The sequence below is a fragment of the Pogona vitticeps genome, chromosome 14, assembly GCF_051106095.1.
Source record: "Pogona vitticeps strain Pit_001003342236 chromosome 14, PviZW2.1, whole genome shotgun sequence".
NCBI lineage: Eukaryota > Metazoa > Chordata > Lepidosauria > Squamata > Agamidae > Pogona > Pogona vitticeps.
In genome coordinates this window covers 18,507,248-18,528,755 of record NC_135796.1, presented here as the reverse complement: position 1 = coordinate 18,528,755, position 21,508 = coordinate 18,507,248, and the positions used below count along the sequence as shown (strand labels likewise).

Below are 21,508 nucleotides of genomic sequence, written 5' to 3'. Positions count from 1 at the left end.
TTGTAGAAAAAAAGCCCGTTTGGACTGGACGCCCGTAGCTGTCGTAGCAGCCTTTTGAAATCATTGGGCCCCAAAGTTCCTCCCTTCAGTGCAGCTAAGTATTGAATGGAAGGTGGACCTCATGGAAGGGTGATCCGTGCAGCCGCTTCCTCCTTGATGAGACTCTGTTTGAATGGTTCAGTGCCATTTAAACTTGCTGTCGGGCTCCGCATAACTTTTCATCCCCTCTAAAAACAACCATGGTCCCACGTTAATTGTGTTATTTTATGTCAATTTATGTAAAGGCTGCCCAGGACAGAGAAGGGGGCTCTTTTCGCCAATGTCTGTTTTCGTTTCCTATTACCAGCTGCTTTGGATCCTGCACTGGGAGATAGGTGGGATATAAATTTGAAAATGGGATAAATCCATGACCCGAGGGCACACATTTCTCAGAAATAAAACATACAAACTCGACAAGCTGGACGAGAGCAGCCCTGGACCATGTGGTCCATCCAGGAAGTGGTTCGCCCGTGTTTTTGAGTTGCAGTTAGCTGACCTGAAAAGGCATTGTTGCGTTTTCCCCTACAAAACGAAAGGAGGTGCGCAGCTTAGCAAGGAGCCGGGAGTTCCCCCCTTTCAGTTTGGTTTCAAGGACTCGTCGTCCGGGAGTCCCGAGAAGGGGCCGTCATGAAGGTGAACAAAGTGTGGGTTGCCTGGTTTCACACACTTCCCTGTTGGCCTGACCCTCCCTTCCTGTATTTGGCCCTGCCATGGTGGCCCAAGGACAGAACACTCCCGGCAGAGGCTTTATGAGCAGGACTGATTTCCTGTTCTCAACGATTCCATGAGAGAAAGGACACAATAGGAGCAAATCTCAGAGGCTTTCTCTGTCAGGGGGATCTCTGCAGGTTCCACTGGTCTTCCAGCTGGACCGGGTCGGTGCCCTCTGCCCGCGCCCGCCCCCCCCTCGGTGAAACCAGCCTGGCTTGGACCTCCCTGGCCGGAGGTGGCCCTCGTGCCTCCTCCAGTCCACCCTGCCCCTCTTTGTTGTGGGCCCATGAGCCCAGACCGGCTTCCCCCTGTTCAAAGAAGACATGCCAGCTTCCCTGGGCGGGCCGTGCAGGATCCGTTGCATGCAGACTATCCGGCCGATGGGCCCTGCCTGCCTTGTTTCCCCCCAACAAACCGCATTCGTAGATCCTGATTTTAACCCATGGGGGGGGCACTCTGGCGGATCAGGCCAACCTTGGCGCTGCTTGTAGCTGTGACACCGATGGGTCCCTGAGCGAGGTGGAACACGCAACCTTTTTTTGGAACTAGGCCTTGGTTTTGCTAGTACAAGCCTGTAGAAAATCCCCAGTGGGTTTAAAAAAAAAATTAAAGGTATGAGAAATCATTTTTGTCATTATTTTTTTTTTACTTCCCTCCCTGTTTTTCCCCCATATATATATTTTATTTATTTATTTATTTATTTATTATTTTATTTATTTTTTTCCTTCCTTTAGTTTTTATGCTTTCCTTCATATCATTTGTTCTGTCAGGTGCTCCCTGGCTACCACCGCCTTGCCCACCTCCTTCCTCTCGCCCACCGCCACCACCTCCTCGCTACCCGTCAGGTCCCATCTCTCTTCCACCTCGGGCAGCCACCCCTACACGGCCGCCCTCCAGACCCCCTTCGCGGCCGCCCTCCAGACCCCCGTCTCACCCCTCTGCTCATGGCTGTCCAGCTCCTGTCTCTACTATGCCTAAACGCATGTCTTCAGAAGGTACAAAATACCACAATTTCGTTTGTTCATGAGTTTTTTGGGTTGTCTTTGTGTTTCTCCCCCCCCCCACCCCTCCCTTCCTCTTGTGAGTTACAGGGTTTGTTTATTTATTTTTAAATCGTTCTCTTCCTCACCGAGCCTTTCATTTTGTATACTTTGAACAAAAGTTTCTGGTTTTATTGTTATATAGCTATTTCTGTTAACAGTTTTTATTATTATTATCTTTTTTTCTCTTTTTCCAGAGGGAAGCCTGGTTTGCTTTTTCTTCACACAGAAGAAGCAAACCCGGCTTTCCTCTGGGTGTGAGAAATAAACTCAAGCTATGCCTTCTTCCCCTGCTTTGCAAAGCCTGTGATTTAGCATGCTCGGAGATCACATGCTTCCACCCTCCCGACCTTTGTAGCCAAAAGCTGTTTGATTAAAGCTGCATTTCGGAACATTCTATCTTGGCTTTACAACTTCCAGAATCCAGCAACCTGCCCGGCCCCGAGTTAACATTTCCAAGTTTTTGAAGGTTACATGGATGTGACTTTTTTAACAAGACTCAATGTTAGCTTAGCTAACTAACTTTAAACCATGGTCTAAATCTGGTTTCATGTCCTTGGTTAAAAACAAATCCTGCTTAGTATTAACTGTGTTGTTCTTTTAAAAACAAATGCTGACAGCAGCGTCCGGAGAAAGTGTTTTGAAAGGCTTGGAATGAAGTAACTCAGTGGCTATGTCACTTTCTGCCTTGTTCTGGGCCAGAGTGGAGAATATGTGTGGTAGCTTAAGAGTGAGGGAGTCTTGGACTGACGTAATTTCACAGTGACACCCCCACCCACCCCCGTGGAGGGTTTTGCCCTGGGTGATGCTGGAAAGCTCCTACAGAAGGGCATACATGAGTCAAAAATGAAGCCGCCGTGTTCATGGAAGATTCTTCCTTACAGGCGGTGGTGGATGGGAGGGAAATTAGAACAGGGAGGGGGGACATGATTTAGGCAGCTTGTTTGAATTCAGTGTGACTTTGTTCAGTCTGTTTAGTTGACCTGAAGACATTTAATGCTGTTTTGTTGGGAGCGGATTTGGGGTTCAGCGGCCCGAGATTCATGGAGTAGACCTTTCTGGCCCATTTCCATCTTTCACCTGCGTGTGGCATGCACCCAATGCCACCTCAGTGAACGTGGGCAGCCAGAGGCCAGACTTTTTGTGCCTAAAATACCTTGAAATGTCTAAACTCAAATAGGAGTCATAGCATGTTTCTAACATGTAAAAGCGTGCTGCTTATATACCGCCCCATGGCGCTTCAAGCACTCTCTGGGCGGCTTACAAGTTAATTATGCAGGCTACACATTGCCCCCCCCCAGCAAGCTGGGTACTCATTTCACCGACCTTGGTAGGATAAAAGGCTGAGTCAACCTTGAGCCGCTACCTGGGATTGAACCCCAGGTTGTGAGCACAGTTTTGTCTGCAGTGATGTGCATAGAAAACATCTCCTTCCTCTAGTTGGTGTTTTTGACATTGTATTTTTTCCAGCGTAGCCTGTTTTCTTTCTTTCTTTTTAAACAGGCAGAGAACAGCCTCTCCCGGCATTCTCCAGATGTGAGGACTACAACCTCCAGCATCCAGTCTGTGCATCCATTGGGTGGAAGGTGATGGAGATTGTAGTCCAGCCTACCTGGCAGATGCCGTGTTGAGGGAAGCCAAGGTGGAACCTTCCCCAGACAGTCAGATTTTTATAGGATCTTATCAAGACGTGTCGGGCTGGTGATGCTGAAGCAGGAATCGCTGCAGTTTTCCTTAGTTCCCCTTCTGCTCGCCTTCCCTTTTGGTTTTAACGGGCAGGTGCTTACAAGGAGGCCTTTAGAGGAGTGATATTCTCACCTCTCACCTGGCACCTTGTCTGGTTTTCTCATTCCTTCTGCGGTTTTCTTAAGAGCTGTGTCAGTACAGAAAGAAAAAGAAAGGGCCGTGTTCCTTACAATAGAGCGAGACCTAAAACAATGATGTGGCTGTTGCACCAGTAGGATCCGGCTGAGGAGAGAAAAGGGGTGTTCCGTGGTGTTTACAGTTTAGGGTATGTGTCCGTGTGTTGCCTTTTCCAGGACCTCCGCGGATGTCTCCAAAGGCCCAGCGCCACCCTCGAGGCCACCGGGTCTCTGCGGGGAGAGGCGTGGTCTCGAGCGGCTTGGAATTCGTCTCTCACAACGTGCCAGGAGAAGCTAACGCCGCTTCGTCCGCCCGAGGCAGCCCTTCAGGTGGGACGTGGTCATCCGTGGTCATGGGAGGTGAGTAAGCTCCCGCAGAAAGCCACGTTAGGGCTTTCACGGTTCTGATAGCCCTGTGCTTTTTCAGTCTCTGAAGTGTGTGCGGTCCTTGCGTCAGTTAGAAGTTAGGTGATGCATCCCATGCCTTTAATTTACTTTCTCTACAAACTCATGATGGCCGTGGAGGGCTACCAGCGCCCAGTTTTTCTCCCCTTGATGGGAAGAAGGGGCCCGTGGAAGCGGATCGACTCCTGACGCAGTTCCAGCGGAGGGAGCCATCCATCCGTCACAGCATGTACCTGCCCTCGGCAGGAGTGACGGCCACCTTGTTTATCGAAGCTCCTGTGAGGATCAGAATGCTTTGGCTGGACTTAAATTCCCTTTCCTGATTCCCCCTTTTCCCACCCACCCCCTCCTCATCCTGCTTTGAGGTGGATGGGAAGAGGCAGCAAAACCAGGCAGGGCTTCCCACGCTGTGCTGTTCACAGCACGCCAGAAGTTTCCACAGCAAAATAGATCTGAAGGCCCACGTTCAGCCGAACATATTTCCCCTCCTCCAGTCCTGGGACTTATATTGTGTAATTAGGAGCCGAGTGCATGCGTGAAAACAGGCCTCACCCCTTTGTAGGAGTTGTGTTTGGTAGCTGGTTAAGGGATCCATAATAGGAGGGATGTGGTGATGCTGCGGGTTAAACCCCAGAAGCCTCTGTGCTGCAAGGTCAGAAGACCAGCCGTCGTAAGATTGAATCCACGCAACAGAGTGAGCTTCCGTTGCTTCTCCCAGCTCCTGCCAAACTAGCCGTTCGAAAGCATGTAAAAATGCGAATAGATAAATAGGGACCACCTCGGTAGGAAGGTCATGACTTTCCGTGTCTAGTCGCGCTGGCCACGTGACCACGGAGACGGTCTTTGGACCAACGCTGGCTCTGCGGCTCGGAGACGGGGATGAGCACCGCGCCCTAGAGTCGGACACGACTGGATGAAACCTTAAGGGATCCATGGATCCTTGTGGACTGACTCTGTACAGGCTCTGTCTTTGCAAACTTCTTCAGTGTAGTCAGTTACTTAAAATCCTTTTCCCACAGCAGAGAAGTTTTCCTGTATCCTAAAATAGACGTGCGGGATGGAGGTTGCATCAAAAAAATAATAATAATTGGGGAATTTCCCAGGAAGGGAAGTGGGTTTTTGCTAACTGTTGTATCAACTCAGTCGAGGCCTCGTGTTTGGTTTCCTTTTCCTGAGGGCAACACAGCTGTGAAGCACTGCAATGGGCTCCCTTTTCTTCTCTCCCTAGCTACTAGGTCATCTCCGAAAGCTCACCGGCCTCGGTCTCCAAGGCAGAGCAACGTCGGGGGAGTGCCCGCTGGGCCAGCGCTGTCTTCTCCCCAGGCTGGCTCGACTCCAGCTGAGACGGCAGCCCCTCCTGTTTCAGCTGCCTCTCCGACCCCAGCCAGTCCCGCCCCCAACCGAGCAGGAACCCCGTCAGTTGAAGGTAAAAAGGCGCCCGGCCCCTAATCGTGCAGCACGTTCTGTCTATGCGTGTAAATACAATAGGTGTGTCATGACCTCAGCGGTTGGCCTGCAGGTCTCCTATACATTTTGTTTTCTTCGTTAGGTTTGCTTATCTTTTATAGTCAGTTTCCTCTGTGTGTGAGAGAGAGAATGGAAAATACGTTTGCACAGCAGAAAGCTGATGGCTTCAAAGACAGCAACATTATTTTCCGAAGGCACGTTTGTTATCTTAGAAGGTTCCTGTGGCCTTTTTCCCCCCTTCAGTTGAGATTTACACTGCCGTAAAATGAGCAGTATTTTAAAAACCAATCAGACAGTTCTCTTGTCTATTTTGGAGGAAACAATATTAATTTAACTTGCAGAGGCCTTCTAAATGTAACATTTAGAATTCCAGCAAAGTGTTTGTGAAGGGTCTTGTTAGGCCCAGGAGGTACCTTCCCCCTGCCCCCCCTTCATGAGAAATGGGAAAATAGATTAGTGTCTGCTGGTGGGGGGAGTGCGGTTGTGCTTTTACAAACTTTCAGATTGTGTTAAAAGTCTTCAGGCGCCACCCTTCCCGATTTATGTGTGACATCTAATGCAATTGACATGTTTGGCACATGAAACCTCAGAAGAGGCCGTCCTGGGTGTGCGGCTCATTCTGTGCTTCCCTTCTTAGCTAAAGATGGACGGCTCCAGGACCAGAGGCAGAGCTCCTCGCCGGCTGGAACCAAGGAACATCTGAAGCCAAATGAAACATCTCCTGGTTTTAGTAAACCTGAATGCAAAGGTAGGGTTTGTTGAGTTGCAACACGGTTGTGAGAAATGGGTAGCTGCCGGTGGGTTGCTTGCTTTTGTGGCGTGTATGGCACAGAGAAGCGTGTCCTGCACGTCCTTTTTAGCCCCAGTTGGAGGCAGATATTTTAGATCTACAGCAGCTTGGTTTCCAGATTTCTCTGTTGCTCCAGCTGCTTAATTCCTGCCCCTGTGAGCAGGCCTCTCCGTTTGTGACAGGACTGCAAATCCTGTGAAACTCTTGGGGGATTCCCCCCCCCCCCGTCCTTCCCCACAACTGAGGAAGAACTCCAATTTTAAAATCCCTCCATTTGGAGTGTGGTTTTGAGACCTCAGCTCAGCCTAGGAGTTTTCTGTTCCGGCCTCGTACCTCCCGTCTCCTGCTCCTTGTCACCGATCAGTTACGACACGATGTTTATTCTCTGCCAGGGGTCTCTCCTGCCGTTCTAGAACATAGGAAACAGATCGACGATTTGAAGAAGTTCAAGAACGACTTTAGGGTAAGTGCCCTCACTGATGAGGGGAGACAAAATAAATGCAGGGCCTAAGTCCATTCAGCTTCCTTTCAAAAGGGAGGAGCAAAGTCCGGAGGTCATTCCTGGGCTTCACGGAGCTTCGTTATGCATGCGGTTGTCCTTTTCATTTCAGCGGAAGGAGCACACACTTTTATCTCTTGCTCTGAAATCAGGAGGGTTTCAGGAAATGCTTGATTCAGCGGCGAGTGCTTGCTTCAGCATTTTGATAGTGCCATGTGACGGTTTCAGGAAATGTTCTTGTATGACCGAGGGGGAGGAGACACTCTGTGCTAATCACAGGTGGGGGGGAGGAGCCTCCACCATTAGCTGCTTTCTCATTGTCTGGGGCAGGTGACCCTTTTTTGCTTTGGCTCTAGAGTAGACATACATCCAAGGCAGGTCCAACATTCGCCCCGAAATTAAAATTTGCCAAGATTTAATTCCTGAGTGGTTTCATCATAAATCAGATTTCTGCTGGCAGAAGCTCCCTGTTTGAAGGCGCTTTGCATGCCTGTTTTCCCTTCCACCTTTCGATCGTGGGTCTTCAGCCCTGCATGGCAAGGCAGAAGACCACAAAGTATACACAAGGAACAGCCAACCCTCGCTCTCTTTGAGGAACAGACCTGTGTGGTGTTTCCTGATGCCTGTGCTCTGTTTGGTCCTTGTATTTTTGGAAGTGAATTTAAGCATCATTTGGGATGACACCCATTGCAAAAGAATAATTACTGATGCCCCAGGTGTACTGGAACAGAGTCAGAACCCTCTGCGTCCCTCAGAGAGAGTTCCAGGAACGTTTATGTATAATTCTGTATGTGCGTTTATGTATGGGCCTCCTGTGTGCATGTCGAATTATATCCTTCAGATTCTAGGGAGAACAACACATTTCATTTCAAGGTGTCGTTTCTAGATGATGAGCGCCCATGCCTTTTCGCTTTGGCCTTAGTTCAAGGAAGACTGGCTGAAAGCTCAAACCCTTTCTTTCCTCCCTCCCCAACAGTTGCAACCAAGTTCCTCCCCAGAAACGGTGGAGCCGCTGCTGAGCAAAACCAGAGAGCCTGAAAAATCTAGAGACGCTCCGAAGGAGAAAGCGGCCGACGGCAGCTGCAAGGACCCGGTCCCTGAACCTGGCGGCAGCGGTGGGACCTCCAGCAGCGGCGGCAGCAAGCCGGCCAGTCCGAGCCTTTCGCCGACGAGCAGCAGCACCGAGCTGAAGCGTGGCCCCGAGGTGACGTCGCAAGGCGTGCAGACCTCTGGGCCCGGAGCCAAGCAGGAGAAAGAGGACCGGGAGGAGAAAAAGGACCCCACCGAGTGAGTCGTCTTGTCTGCCCGACTCGTAGAAGTGTGTGTGTGTGTGTAAGAGGGTGGGGAGTGGAGATGGCTTGGGAGGGGAGGAAGTTGCTTAAAAGACTCTTGTGATCCTCGCCACAAAAATGCCATTGGCCGTTTTTGATCTAAGTCTCTCCTGTGATGTCGTGGAGCTGTGATGCCTGAGCGCTGAAGTATCATAATCCTTTATTGGGCCATTAAGGGAGAGGTCACTTCCCACCCCTTTTCCCCTGCTGATCTGTGTCTCTTCAGCTGGAAGGTTCCCCCTTCCTTAGACAAGCTTGTTGTGTGTGTATCAGTGCGAGTGTGGGGTCCTTTTCTCTCCAAAGTCATAGATCGAGGGATGGGCGAATTATCCAGGGAAAGTGACATTTGTACAGGCTTAACAGTTCCATCTTTGGGGAGAGGGTGTGCGCTGTCTTGCCGGCCCCCATTGAGGGAGGGGTGGGGATGGAGCACATCGGGGCTGCACACTTGAAGAAGCCACGGTCATAGAGTCTCAGCCATGAAGAGGAGGCCCACGTGAGTTTTTTATTTGTTTGTTTGTTTGTTTGCAAGGAGCTCTATTGAGTGGCTAAGAACTGGGGGGGGGGCTTCCAGCTCAAGAGGATCCCACCTTCCTTCCCTCAGCAAAAAAAGCGCAATTGACGTGTCCTGAAGAAGCTGCAGCTTAGAAATTAGGGGAGAACCTCCCTGTTCTGCCCTTTTTTTTCTCCCCATATTGGCATCGGTCACACTTTTAAGGCCGGGCGCTTGTTATTGTTCTAGAGAAGCACCCCGAGAGCAGTTTTCTACCCACCTCTCCGCTGGTGTTAGTGTGTGTGTGTGTGTGAGAAAAAGGAACTATGATGGCGGGACGTCTGGGTTTTTAATTCTGAAACAATTTCATATGCCTCTTCCTTCTGTTTCATGTCCTCAGACAAGTTAGAAAATCAACGCTGAATCCAAACGCGAAGGAGTTCAACCCTCGGTCGTTTGCTCAGGTGAGCTGCCGGCGCAGGGATCCTCCCCTTCCTCCCTTTCTCCAAGCCTGCCCTTCTGTGCGGGCTCCCGTAGGAAGGGAGGCCTTGCATCATCCGAACGATCAGCAGGAGGAGAGCTTCCTAGCTTGGAGGGGGGGGGGATTCATAGGGCGTATGGATGCACAGGTGACCAGCCTGCTCAGTGCCCTGCTTCTTCCCTCCCTTCACCTCCTCCCACCCCGCTTTTCTTGCAGCCTAAGCCTTCGACGACGCCGACGTCGCCCCGCCCACAAGCCCAGCCCAGCCCTTCCATGGTGAGCCACCAGCAGCCCACGCCCGTGTACACCCAGCCGGTCTGTTTCGCCCCCAATATGATGTACCCTGTGCCCGTCAGCCCGGGCGTTCAGGTAAGAATGGAGCACGTTTTTCGCCTGACGTATAAGCATGTGCTCCCCGGGTGAGGTGTGGATGCTGGTCGGCACTGCTTTCAAAAGGAGACGGGCAACCTGCGTGGAGGGTAGAGGAGGGCCCCGGTGGCAAGGGAACGATCCGCCTAACTGGAGAGTTGCCACATGCAGGCATTGGATATAACCTGGGGAAGGGTCCTGCTGCCCCAGAAGGGAGGGTCGTCCCGGCCAGCAAGGCTTCTCTGCGTCTCTGGTCCCTGGATAGGATCCCTGCCTCTCCTCAGAGGTGTCGTGGCAGGAAAGGGGAAGAGAAGCAGACAGACACACACACACACCCCAATCTCAGTGTGTGCTCCTCCCAGGATTCTCCTTGCCCGAATTGGAAGCCCCTTGTTGTTGGAATCAGTGTGTTTTCTACCCTGAGGCTGTCAGGAGGGACAAGAAAGACTCCCCACATCTGGCAGGTTTTGGGTCAGGTGAGGCTATCGTGACACCAACACACCGACGACCCATCAAGGATCTCTGAAGCCGAGCGCGTTTTTTGCATGTCGCGTTTTTGGTGTCGCTGAGCACATAACACAGCAAAGTACCAAAGGAAAGAAGGACTCATCCGAAAAATCAGAAACAGCCGCTTCTTTGTAACGGGGTGGGAAACAGAGCAACGGTTATCGTCGTCTTAAAAGCACAGTTGGGTCCATTTACAGAAGCTTGCAAAAATAATTCTCAAAAATGTGCTAAAATTTCGCCAAAGCTGCCCCCCCCCCCGAGAACTCTTGCTGTCTTGTTTGACGTTGGGTCCGGTTTTGTCCGATACTTGGCGAAACAATGCATCGTTGACTCAATCTCAGGCAATTGGCAGGCAGCCCATGGAAGAAAATCCAGTTAACCTCAGGTTAGAATTCAGGGCTTTCTGCCTGGCCCCCTGCAGCCCTCCAAAAATAGCACCTAATAGGAGCTGTGTAAGTCTTCCAACCGTTGGTCTCTTGTTAGGAGCGCACATGCGCAGGGCAGTTTGAGTAAGGCGTTTATTTTTAGGCCCTTCTCTGACAAATATTTTGATCCTCTCCCCTCCCACCCAGCCCGTCCCCACCTGCTTCTCGACTTCAGGAAGACTTTGCCAAGGGCAAGGGAGGAGAAACGGAAGAGGGGTTTTCTGTGTGGTTGTGCAGGAGGGGCAGGCGTGAAGCCAGCAGGTTTTGTGTTTACTGGCACGGCTCGCTTCAGACAAAGACCTGCTTCAGAGGATTAGAGTATCCGTCGAATACACCCCGTGGTTTGTGAGCCTGAAACATAAGGGTTGTGGTGCCCTCTTCCCTTCCCAGATGCTCAAGTTGTAATGGAAAACTTTTTTTGGATATGTCTGTGTGTACACGTGTGTGTTATACCGCAGTTTTCCCTGAGATCGAACCACAAAAGGTGTCGTTTTTGAACTGCCTGGAAGCCAAGGAGGGTTGAGCCCCCTTAGCAGAACGGGGCACCTACTGTGGTTGCTCAGTACAGCCGGCCCAGCCCCACGGGGCGCACTGAGGCCGGCAGGTAGACCGCCGCGGCTTCTTTGCAAGGCAGGCCTGAGGGGACAAAACAGAAAAGGGGCACCTGGTGCCGAATGCCAGACCTCTGCCAGCCGAGGGTCAGTCCTGTGCTTGCCCCTTATGAATGTGTCTGGAGAACGCCGAACGGGTGGGAGTGCGGCCGCGTGCCTTCTCTAACGGCCAACCGTCTGTCTTTCCTTTTTTTCCCCCCCTTCCAGCCTCTGTATCCCATTCCCATGGCCCCTGTGCCAGTCAACCAGGCCAAGACCTATAGAGCAGGTAAAGGTGAGAATAATACAGTATTGCATGCTCTTGTACTCCTCCCCTTTCACGTGGAATAATGGCATGGTCCTGCTCGCATTTGTTTTTAATCCTTCAAGGAGTAGCAACATTTACCCATCAGGTCAATGTCCCCTTCCTGATTTCTCCTGGTGTGGAAACCCCGTCACTTCATTTGGCTCTCGAGCTGCTTGTTTATTAGAAGGAAGGCTTAGAAAGAGACAACAGGCCCCTAGAGAAGTAACTGTGGAATAAGTTTTTAGTGGACTAGTTAGAACCACAATCAACCTTCCTTCCTTCCTCTTATCCATCATCAGCTCCTTCCTTCCTTCCTTCCTTCCTCCCTCCCTCCCTCTTATCCATCATCAGCTCCTTCCTTCCTTCCTTCCTTCCTTCCTTCCTTCCTTCCTTCCTTCCTTCCTTCCTTCCTTCCTTCCTTCCTTCCTTCCTTCCTTCCTCTTATCCATCATCAGCTCCTTCCTTCCTTCCTTCCTTCCTTCCTTCCTTCCTTCCTTCCTTCCTTCCTTCCTTCCTTCCACCAACCCAGCATAATACAACATTAACTGTCAGGCGCAAAAATCCTGCTGCAGTCAAGATACTAGGACCCCGGTCAGTTCAGGCTTGCATCACTTTGCAGCCCTGCCTTTCTATCTGACTCTAAGGCCCACCCTGAGATTGAAAATGTTCTTTTCTTGGACTACATCTCCCAGAATCCCCAACAAGCACTGCCTCAGCTTTCCTTAACTGATACTTAAATGTTAAGATAGTTTTTAATGTTTACTTGCTTTTCATTGTTCAGTTAGTTACTGTATAGTTCTATTGTTGTTGGTGTGTTGTTGTTTTTTTAATGTTTAACTTGCTATGTTTTTAATTCTATTCTTTTTAATATTGTGAGCTGCTTTGAGTCCCTTTATCGGGAGAAAGGCAGTCTATAAAGAAAACAAATGAATAAACGAGTGTCTAGCCTATTCAGGCTCCAGGTGGTGGTTGGGGTGAGGTGGGGGCAGAGAAAGAGCCTTGTCTTGACCCATTTCCCCCCCTCCCCTCCCCTCCCCTCCCCTCCTTACAGTCTCCAGTCTGCCTCAGCAGCGGCAAGAGCAGCAGCACCAGAACGCCATGATGCACCCTGCTTCGGCCGCGGGGGCTCCCATCGTGGCCACACCGCCGGCTTACTCAGCACAATACGTCGCCTACAGCCCTCAGCAGTTCCCCAACCAGCCTCTCGTCCAGCACGTGCCACATTACCAGTCTCAGGTAGTTCGCTCTCAGGGCCTTTCCGGCCTTCCCGTCCCGCCCTCGGCGCTAAGAGGTCAAACGCCTGTCCTGCCACCCTGTAGGAGATGCGGTACTAAAATGGACGGTGCATTTCTCTTTAGCCCTTCGCGCTCCCGGCTGGAGAGCCAGCGCAACGTTGAGCCATCGGGTCCATAGCTCTTGTGGACGGCGACATCCGGCCTAGCCAGTGGGATTCTGGGGGGACGTCATCCAGAAAGCAGTTTTTTTTTCCCTCATGGGTTTTAAAACTTCCCCTGGGTGTCTGCAGAGCAGCCCACTCTCTCCTGGCTGAGCTTATGACTTTGCATAGCTGTCATGGTAACACAGAGCAGGAGGAGAGTTTGGGATTATTAAAGTCAACCTTGAATCAGGGAGCACGTGAAATGCTGCTGGTGGGCTTTCTCCCCTCTGCCGTCTCCTGCCTGTAGCGACACAGGTGTTGCCTTTGCTACCGCAGGCTTGAACGAGTCTCGGGGCTCCCAGATGATGAGCGGGTGGCTTAACCGGACCAGGCGGGGGTGGTGCTGCTGCTGCGATTAGTACCCAGAAGTGTATTTCACCCGGGAACTTTTAAACTCGGTAGATCTGCAGAGGCAAGAGGGTTGTGCGCCACAGCCAGAGAGCGACTCAGAAAATCTGTCAAGAGGGAGGCTGTGGCAGTTCAGATATTTTCCAGATGTGTTTCTCGTCTTGAATGGCTCCTGTGCAATTCACACCTGTATCCGTTTGGTATTGCCTTCATGGTCCTAGAGTATTCTGGGATAGGTAGCTAGAGAAGCTCGGGTGGGTGTCCTCGGCTGAGCTACAGCCCCACCTAGGTTTCCATAAGATACAGCCGAGGCATTTATAAGTGGTGCCCCAAGCCTTGAGGAAGCCTTTCTAGCCGCCTTCTGGCAGGGCGGGCGCTCCTGACCGTACGCTTTGGGAATGGAAAGAAAGCTGTTTGGTTCCTGCAGAAATACCTGCGGGGACGCCTTTCCTTGCTCGTCGTTCCTCATCTCTCTCTCTCCCTCATTTCCCATCCAGCACCCCCACGTTTATAGCCCTGTCATACAGGGCAACGCGAGGATGATGGCGCCACCGGCACACCCGCAGCCTGGCTTAGTTTCCTCCACCGCTACGCAATACGGTGCGCACGAGCAGACACACACGATGTATGGTAGGACACTTTCGGGTTCTGTTTTGAAACTTCTGTGCCGTTCTTTCCCTTTTTCACAAGGAGACGTTCACTGAGGAGATGCAGGAAGAACTGTTCGTGATTGAGTTTATTTTAAAGTTTGTTAAAAGCAACCCTCAGTTATTCCTCTTAGCGGCTAGAGATTTGGAGAGCCGAGGATGACGGTAAATGATAAGGGCCTAGGGCGTCCCATTGATGCTTCTCTTTCTCTTTGGTATTAACTCTACAGCATAATGCGGGTTTTCATCCTTTTTTCAGAAGTCAGGTTTGTCACTAGGGCCGGTTCACCCGTGTAGGGCTGCAGGTGGAAACTCATCAACATAAGTAGCTGGTCCTCACCAAGATGATCCTTGTAGCTTTCGGGGTTTTTTGCCACAGTCCCGTTCAGTAGAGGCAAGCCATTTATCTCTCCACCAGAGTCTCCCCTAATATATTTTCCAGTATTCCTAAACCCACTGGTCTCAATCTCCTTAAATGCGTGCCAACGACTTGTGTGAATTCGCAGATGACCACACAAAGAACCAGAGTCGCAGGGAAGTCACCTCTCTTTTTCTGAACCCGCGGGCACCAACCCGGGCCTCTCTCGCCAAAGAAGGGTGTCCGTCTGAGTGCTGGGCTGGGAAGTCCTCCGCTAAAATCCCACCTCGAACATGAATTTATGGGCGATCCTCGAGTCACTCTCCTCAAAGGCTCCTAACTTCTCCTCCCTCAGTCTGAAATCTGAGGATCAGAATAGGTGGCGGAAATTATAGAGAAAATGTATATAAAAACGGGCATGTTAAAACTCACAATAAATACTAAATAGAAGCTGTTACTGTTGCCATCCTCTGTTTCGGAAGAGGGAAAAATTGTGTTCTGGGCACTCCCGTCATAATTTGCACAGCATCTGTTGTTCCGCAGAGGGAGATGGATATGGATTCATTCTAGAACTGTGTTAAAGTGGCAGCAACGACCAACTTGTACTTCGGGGGGGGGGACACACACCCTAGAAAGGCTTGTCTTAAAATATAAGCTCAGGTGAGCCTCATTCATGAGCTGGAGACCATTTCTGCTTTGTATTTACCAGCGTTTTTCTGTGTCTGATTTTTTTCCCTCTCTCTCTCTCTCTCTCTCTCTTTCCTGTCTAAGCAACTGTCTCTGTTGAAAATGAGCATGCAGTTTTTGGAGGAAAGGGGCTATGTGAATCAGAGAAATCCAGTTTTCTGGGATTGTCAGCCAAAGAAATTTATGTGTCTTTGTTGCCAAGCGGTCCAATCACCTTTGTTTCCCTGTTCTTAACGTTGTGGCTGTTAAATGGAATGTGTAATGCCTTTATTAATGAACACTTTAATGCTGATGCAGAACACCTGTGTTCAGTTGAAGACTTTTTTAAACTGTCTTTTTCTTTTTCCTAACTGCAAATTGGTTTGTTCATGAAAACGATTGCTGTCGATTAACCTTTCCAGAAGACTGGAAGTGGTTGCTTTCCTCTTGTGGCATGTGGCTAATTTCCCTTTCTATTTCCCAAATTCAGCATGTCCCAAAATACCCTACAGCAAGGAGACAGGCCCTTCTTTCTACTTTGCCAGTGAGTTTTGGGTATTTTTGTACGTACTAACTTTTGATTTTGTTCCATGAACCACTTTGCAAAGAATTTGTCAGAGGAATGATGGAATAGGCTTGGATGGACCCACGGCCTCTGCTTTTGCACCAAACCTGCCCCAAAGCAAGAGGAAGTTTTCCCCTTAAAGTCACACACAACACACAAAGACACACACACACACACACCCCACACACAGGGGGAGCTTCGGTAAAGAGGGCAGAGGAAGAGCGAGGTCAGGGATATTGGCTCCTTTGGGGAAGACGGTGCCGCTAAGAGGACCGCCCGTCCTGTGCCAGCATTGGATGAAAACGCACAATGCCAGCCCAGTTGTGTGTGTTTGTGTGTGTATTTGTTGCATTTTCCTCTGGAGAAGACAGCCAGCTGGCTTGAACGGTAGGAGTGCGGGAGAAAAAAAAATACATGAAAGCGCTGTCCAAGGTGAATGAAACCCAGCGGGCGGTGTTGCTTGGATGCTGCCGTGTGGTTGTGGACTCGCCTGGATCTTCTGCTGCCCCCGGAGCGGTCTGTCCATTTTTAATGTGCGGGAGAGTTCAGGCAGATCCAGTGTGACCGAGTGGGTTTCTGCAGGGGCCTTGCCCTCCTGGGACAGGCAGAGCAAGGAAGGAGAGGCTCTGGGGGCTGCCCATCACATAGAGGAGCCCCGGGTGGGGGTGAGGATTTGGGGGGACGGCGTCAGGGAGACAGGGTACGAAGCTGCCCTCGGAGCCGGTGGCTGCCCCCTTTCCCAGTTGGTGAGAGAAGAGGCGCACCATCGGCCTGGCTGGGTTTGGTGCACTGAAGGTCATTCCCCCAGCCGATTTTGCCTTTCCGTCGGTCTGGCTTTGTAAACCAGCCCGCACTGTGCACCCTCGTAACACGTACTGACGTTGCTCTGAGCGCGCCGATCCCGAGCCAGTGCTTTGCTTTCCTACTCATTATAAGGCAGGACGTCTGTGTCCCCATCTGACCAGTTACGTGCACTAATACCGACTGTGCTTAACTTCAGCCCGTTTCCACTAAGTCCGTTTGAAGCACCTGCGTTGTCCACAAGCCGAATCCTAAGTGGCTGTTTGGTTTGGTGGGCTGTCCTTCCTTTTTAAATTTTTTTTTCCTTACACTTTATTTTGATTTATAGTTTTCCTTGGGGGTTGTTAAAGTGGCAACTCATACCTTCTGCATTTTCTGCTGCCCTTTCCGAAAATCTGTTTGTTTGTTTTTTTGCTTTTTGCTTTTTTTTCGTCTGCTTGTTTGCTCCTTCCTCTTGTTTGAGATGTTCACATCAAAGTCCACAGCAGAGAACTCAAGTGCCTGTTCGCCTGCTGTTACTTGAGTTTTGTTTTGTGTTCCCATTTGTGCGATGGGATGGGGCGGGGGAGCGCTTTGAGTTGGGGAGGTGGCAGAGAACACACACACCCCTCGCTTTTCCTTGTTTTGTCTGGCTTTGCTTTTCGAGGAGCGCAGAGAAGTCGGCCAGTCATGCAGAGATTGGGCATCTAAGGGGCAAGCTCCGAGTTTGGAACATTCACCTATTTTTGGACCACGATTCAAAAACCTGTCATTGGTAGAAGGTGTCGGGATTCTTGGAGTTGTAATTTGGAAAAGCGTGACCATCCCACAGTAGCCAGCACCTTTGGGAATGTCCTGTTTTAAGCTCTCTTTTGCCTCTCTTGATTCAGAAAGGCTTATCAGATTACGAGCTGGGCCCCCTAAATGCTGCCCCTTGGATGAGGAGATAAAGCACAGTCAGGCCCAGTTCTGTGACTAGAAGCAAATGCGGGCATCCCTTTTTAATTGGGCCGTCTCCAGCCCTTGCATAAGATGGGGGGGGCGGAAGACAGTGGAGCTTGGAGCGAAGGACACGTGTCCTCAGCAGCCTCAAGGACCAGTAGTCCCCCTGGGGGGGACGGGGGACGGAAGGTGAGCTTTGGCTCCACGTGTGGCGCAGATGATGCCACTTTTCCCCACCCAGCCCTGCAGGCTTTGAAGAAAGAGATACTACACCTCATATCCTGTATTGATAAAAGGAAAGTGGAATTTCGAGTGGGCAAGGAATTGGAGGGAGTGCTCCCCCAGCTGACACGTGGTTTTGGGGATTGTTGTTGTTTTTTCATTAAGTTAATGAGACTCTTAGATCTCTGGCCATGAAAGACGATTCCCTATAGAAGGCGGACTTAGGTGCTTTTTCTGGACTGGGTCTCCGTTCTTTATTACTGATGGCTTTCTCTCTCTCCTTTCCTTCCAAGTTTCTACCGGTTCTCTCGCTCAGCAGTACGCCCACCCCAGCGCTGCCTTGCATCCTCACCCGCCGCACCCCCAGCCTTCTGCCACCCCCACGGGGGGGCAACAGCAGAGCCAACATGGAGGAAGCCACCCGGCCCCCAGCCCCGTGCAGGTAAGGAGGAGGATGAGAAGGAGCACCGAGGCTTGTCCCGGAGAGGGGAGAGTTCCGGGTTCATCCCTGGCTCTAGGCGGCCGACAGCTTTCCGAATCTTTTATCCCCTCGCTCTGCCACGTACTGTCCAATGTTGTACACCAACAAAGTTATGCATGAAACGTCTTTTTGGTGCTGAAGCGATAAAGGAAGTTGGGGTTTGAGACAAACATGTTAATTGCATAAAGGGGGGGGGGAAGCAGACCCCAAACCACACACCCCATGGCTTCTACCCAGCAGGGGAAAAGAAGCATGCCGCCTAGAGTGGTCGAAATGACCAGATAGGCGGGGTATAAATACAGTCAATCAATCAATCAATCAGTGTGAGGCCAGGGCAGATCAGAAGCGGTCCAGGGCAGACCTAATTTGGGGTCTACGAGCTCTTTGTATAGCTAGCTCCCTGCATGGCTTGCAAGTCTTCCAGTTTCCCTTTTTCCCCCTTCCTTTCCTTTCCTTTCCTTCCGCAGCACCATCAGCATCAGGCCCTCCACTTGACGAACGCTCAGCAGCAGTCGGCCATCTTCCACGCCGGCCTGGCCCCAACCCCTCCTTCCATGAACCCCGGCTCCAACGCCCAGTCTCCCCAGAGCAGCTTCCCAACAGCACAACAGACGGTCTTCGCCATCCATCCTTCCCACGTCCAGCCGGCCTACACCAACCCGCCACACATGGCCCACGTCCCCCAGGTAACGGGCTGCCCACAGCAGCTTGATCTTGATCTGTGCCTCAAATCATTCTCGGTAGGAGGCACCTCAAATCATACCGGGAGCTACTGTAGTTGTTGTCGTCCCCATCTTTGTTTCTGGCTTGTGCCGAAAGTAAAAAATCTTAAGTTACTCTCCACGAGGCGGCTTATGGCACAGTGGTTACGCTGCAGTATTGCAGTGAAGACTCTGCTCACGATGTGAGTCCGATCCCGATAGGCTCAGCCTGCCTGCCTGCCTTCTTTCCTTCCTGGGTAAATTGAGTCCCCAGCTCGCTGGAGGTGAGGGGGGGGGGGGGGCAATTTGCAGCCTGCACCATTAAATTGCAAACCGCCCAGAGAGTGCTTGAAGCACATGCAGACCCACGCCTAATGCACAGCTTTCCCAAATGAGGGCCCTTCTTGTGCCGTCTTTAGCATTCAACCTGGCCGGGGAGGAACCTCCAAAGCTTTTGCGCTTATCGGAACGGTCGGGTCAGGGCCCATGCCCCCCCTTCAGCCGGGGATCCCTCCGTGGGGCCGTGCTGCCCAAGAGCTTTTTCTTTCAGGCCCACGTGCAGTCGGGCATGGCTCCTTCGCACCCAACGGCCCACGCCCCCATGATGCTCATGACGACCCAGCCGCCGCCCGGGGGGGCCCAAGCTGCCCTCGCTGCGCAAACCGCACTACCGCACATTCCAGTCTCGACAGCAACACACTTCCCCTATATGACCCATCCTTCAGGTGAGAGGGGAGGGGGCCTGCCCTCAGGGCCACGGAAAGGCCGGCGGGAGGGAGGGAGGGAGGGGGCCAAAGCAGGCCGTGGGGTGGAGGACGGGCAGGGCAGGGGGTTCACGTGTCTCAAGATCTGGCGCGCGTGTGGGAGTGTGGGGAGCATTTCCACAGGGGTTGCATCCGGGTCCTGGGAGGTGTTAAAAGGGACTCCGAAGGACTGCTCTGAAAATGCTGTCCTCCTCCTGGTTGCAATTAAACGGTGAGGGGAGGAAGCCTGGAGAGCACAGGGCCTGGATCTGCAGAGTGCAATTCATTGGGTTGCTCTGGAAGTGTGGCTCCCCCGCCCCCATCTAGCCGGGGGGGGGCTCACGTGCTTGCAAAAACGGCCACCTGGCCTGGGGGACCGACAGTTGTGTTGCTTTCCATCCGTCCCCCCAAGAATGCTTCCCGGAGGAAGAGCAAGGCACAGCGGGCGGGCGCGGTGGGTGGGTGCGCGTTCGTTCGGGCAGCTCAGAGGAGCCCAGGCGGGCCCTCCCCGGTTCTAGCCAAGCCGTTTTTCTCAAGAGCCTTCCGGAGTTTCAGAGTGTTTTTCTTTCTCACATTTCCACTTCCTCTCTTCCTCTCTCTCTGTTTCTCTTTCCAGTACAAACCCACCATCAACAGCAGTTGTAAGGCTGACCTGGAGTGAACCTCAGGCGGGATCTTTTTTGTTTTTTTTCCTTTTTAAAGGCAAAATACCTACCTTTTCCTGCTGCTTCTGCCATCTTCGGAAGCACAGAAACAAAATCAAAACAAAACAAAAATAACCCAAAACAAAATCTAGTACTTCACTTATTTTTGGTTTTTAAGGGGAAACAAATTATGTAACACCAACAAGGAATGCTAACCATTCACACTTTGCAGTGGGATAAATTTGGACTGAGACTAAAGGCATGTTAGAACCTTTTGTGCGACAATTCCATAAATTCCATGTTTTGTGGCAAAAATAATAATAATATCAAATACTGACCCTGTTCCCCAGTTCCGCTTGCAGAAAAATTAAAAAAAAACAAACTGGAAAAGCTATTTATTTTTAAAACAGCCCTTCAAAGTTATGAATTCATCAGCTAGAGAAAGAAGTGACAAGAGTGATTCTTGCTGCTATTCTCACTAAAAAAAAATAAATACATAAAAATTTAAAAATCAAGACTTTAAAAAAAAATCCCTTTTCCTTCTAACTAAACTTGAAAGAGGTTTGAAAAAAAAAAACAAATTCTAATTGTCAAACAGATATGGATTTATTATTTATAAAATCATGTTTGATGAGGGGGAAAGCCACTGTCACAAGACAGCGGCTGTAACTTTTAAGTTAAGAGGAAACTTTTACTTTGTAGATAATATAAAATAAAAACTTTAAAAAAAAAATAAAAAAGTTTTAAAAACTGAAATTTCTTCCTGGTGTGTATGCGTTTGTTCCCATCTTTCCCCCCTTCCCCCCCCCACATTTAAATCAGGTTTTAGAAGGCCAGGGGGTGTATAAAGGAAGGAGGAACCCTTTAAGGCTAAATCCAATTTTAATGCCAACTAGAGCAAGACCCATGGAAGTTAATAGAACAGAAGTCCGTTAGGATGGAAGAAGTCCCTTTCATCTCACTGGGTCTGTTATAAAATCTAATTTTACTCATGGGACACGTCGGGGAAGAGAGTGTAAAAACCTTCAGTGTGACATGTGAATCTGCCAACTGATTCGGACAGACAGCAGGGGGCTTAAAACCTCCGAGGAGAAACAAAATCTTCCCCATTTTCCCTGTTATAAAACTGGCTGCGGTTTTCTTTCATCTTTAAAGCCCCTTCCGGGGTGTTTTTTTGGTAAGATCAAGGAGCAGGATCTGATGAAGGAGCAGGACAGGAAAGCGAGAACAGAACTGGCCGTTGAGAACGTCTCAGTGGGTTTCCTTTACTGCTACGAGGAGCAGATCTGCACATATACACCTCAGCAATATTCGAGAGTAAGTTACAGGTACACTACGTACAGAAGCAATATATAGGGAGTTTCTTCTCTACGAGAGTAGGAAAGGCAAGGCAGGGAAAGGACGCTCAAGGTGGGCTGTTTTTCCCCCTTCCAAATCTTAATTTGCTTTGTGTTTTTTAAAGTAGCCAAGTGACCGACCGCCTTCCTTTGCGGTGGGCTAGCAGGGGTCAAGCCGTTAGCTTTCAAGGCTTTGACGCTCCAGCGCCGGCGGCTCGGGCTTCCGCAGCGGTCGCTGGCAACTTGCAAAGGTGCAGCCGAGGGCCGGGTCAGCATCCTGGGCGGGTCCTGCCGTGCGGCCGCACCACTCCCCCTGGCAC

The 21,508-nt window shown here is 50.8% G+C and overlaps 1 protein-coding gene across 7 annotated transcripts in view; it reads left to right on the top strand.

The window, feature by feature from the left end:
- Positions 1–20,607, top strand: part of ATXN2 (ataxin 2) — a 43,885-nt gene extending 23,278 nt beyond the window's left edge. For 4 of the 7 annotated variants that reach the window (XM_072983347.2, XM_072983345.2, XM_078381814.1 and 1 more), the window contains 16 exons: positions 1,521–1,745; positions 3,830–4,012; positions 5,286–5,483; positions 6,162–6,272; positions 6,707–6,777; positions 7,790–8,100; positions 9,038–9,101; positions 9,335–9,487; positions 11,238–11,304; positions 12,368–12,552; positions 13,600–13,732; positions 15,264–15,317; positions 17,576–17,724; positions 18,231–18,449; positions 19,015–19,189; positions 19,824–20,607. In XM_072983347.2, the coding sequence (XP_072839448.2) occupies positions 1,521–1,745; positions 3,830–4,012; positions 5,286–5,483; positions 6,162–6,272; positions 6,707–6,777; positions 7,790–8,100; positions 9,038–9,101; positions 9,335–9,487; positions 11,238–11,304; positions 12,368–12,552; positions 13,600–13,732; positions 15,264–15,317; positions 17,576–17,724; positions 18,231–18,449; positions 19,015–19,189; positions 19,824–19,852 (2,327 nt within the window). In that variant the 3' untranslated portion in view covers positions 19,853–20,607. The remainder of the gene's footprint in view (positions 1–1,520; positions 1,746–3,829; positions 4,013–5,285; positions 5,484–6,161; positions 6,273–6,706; positions 6,778–7,789; positions 8,101–9,037; positions 9,102–9,334; positions 9,488–11,237; positions 11,305–12,367; positions 12,553–13,599; positions 13,733–15,263; positions 15,318–17,575; positions 17,725–18,230; positions 18,450–19,014; positions 19,190–19,823) is intronic. The other 3 variants (XM_072983348.2, XM_072983350.2, XM_072983352.2) reach the window with 3 other exon arrangements.
- Positions 20,608–21,508: the final 901 nt, after the last annotated feature.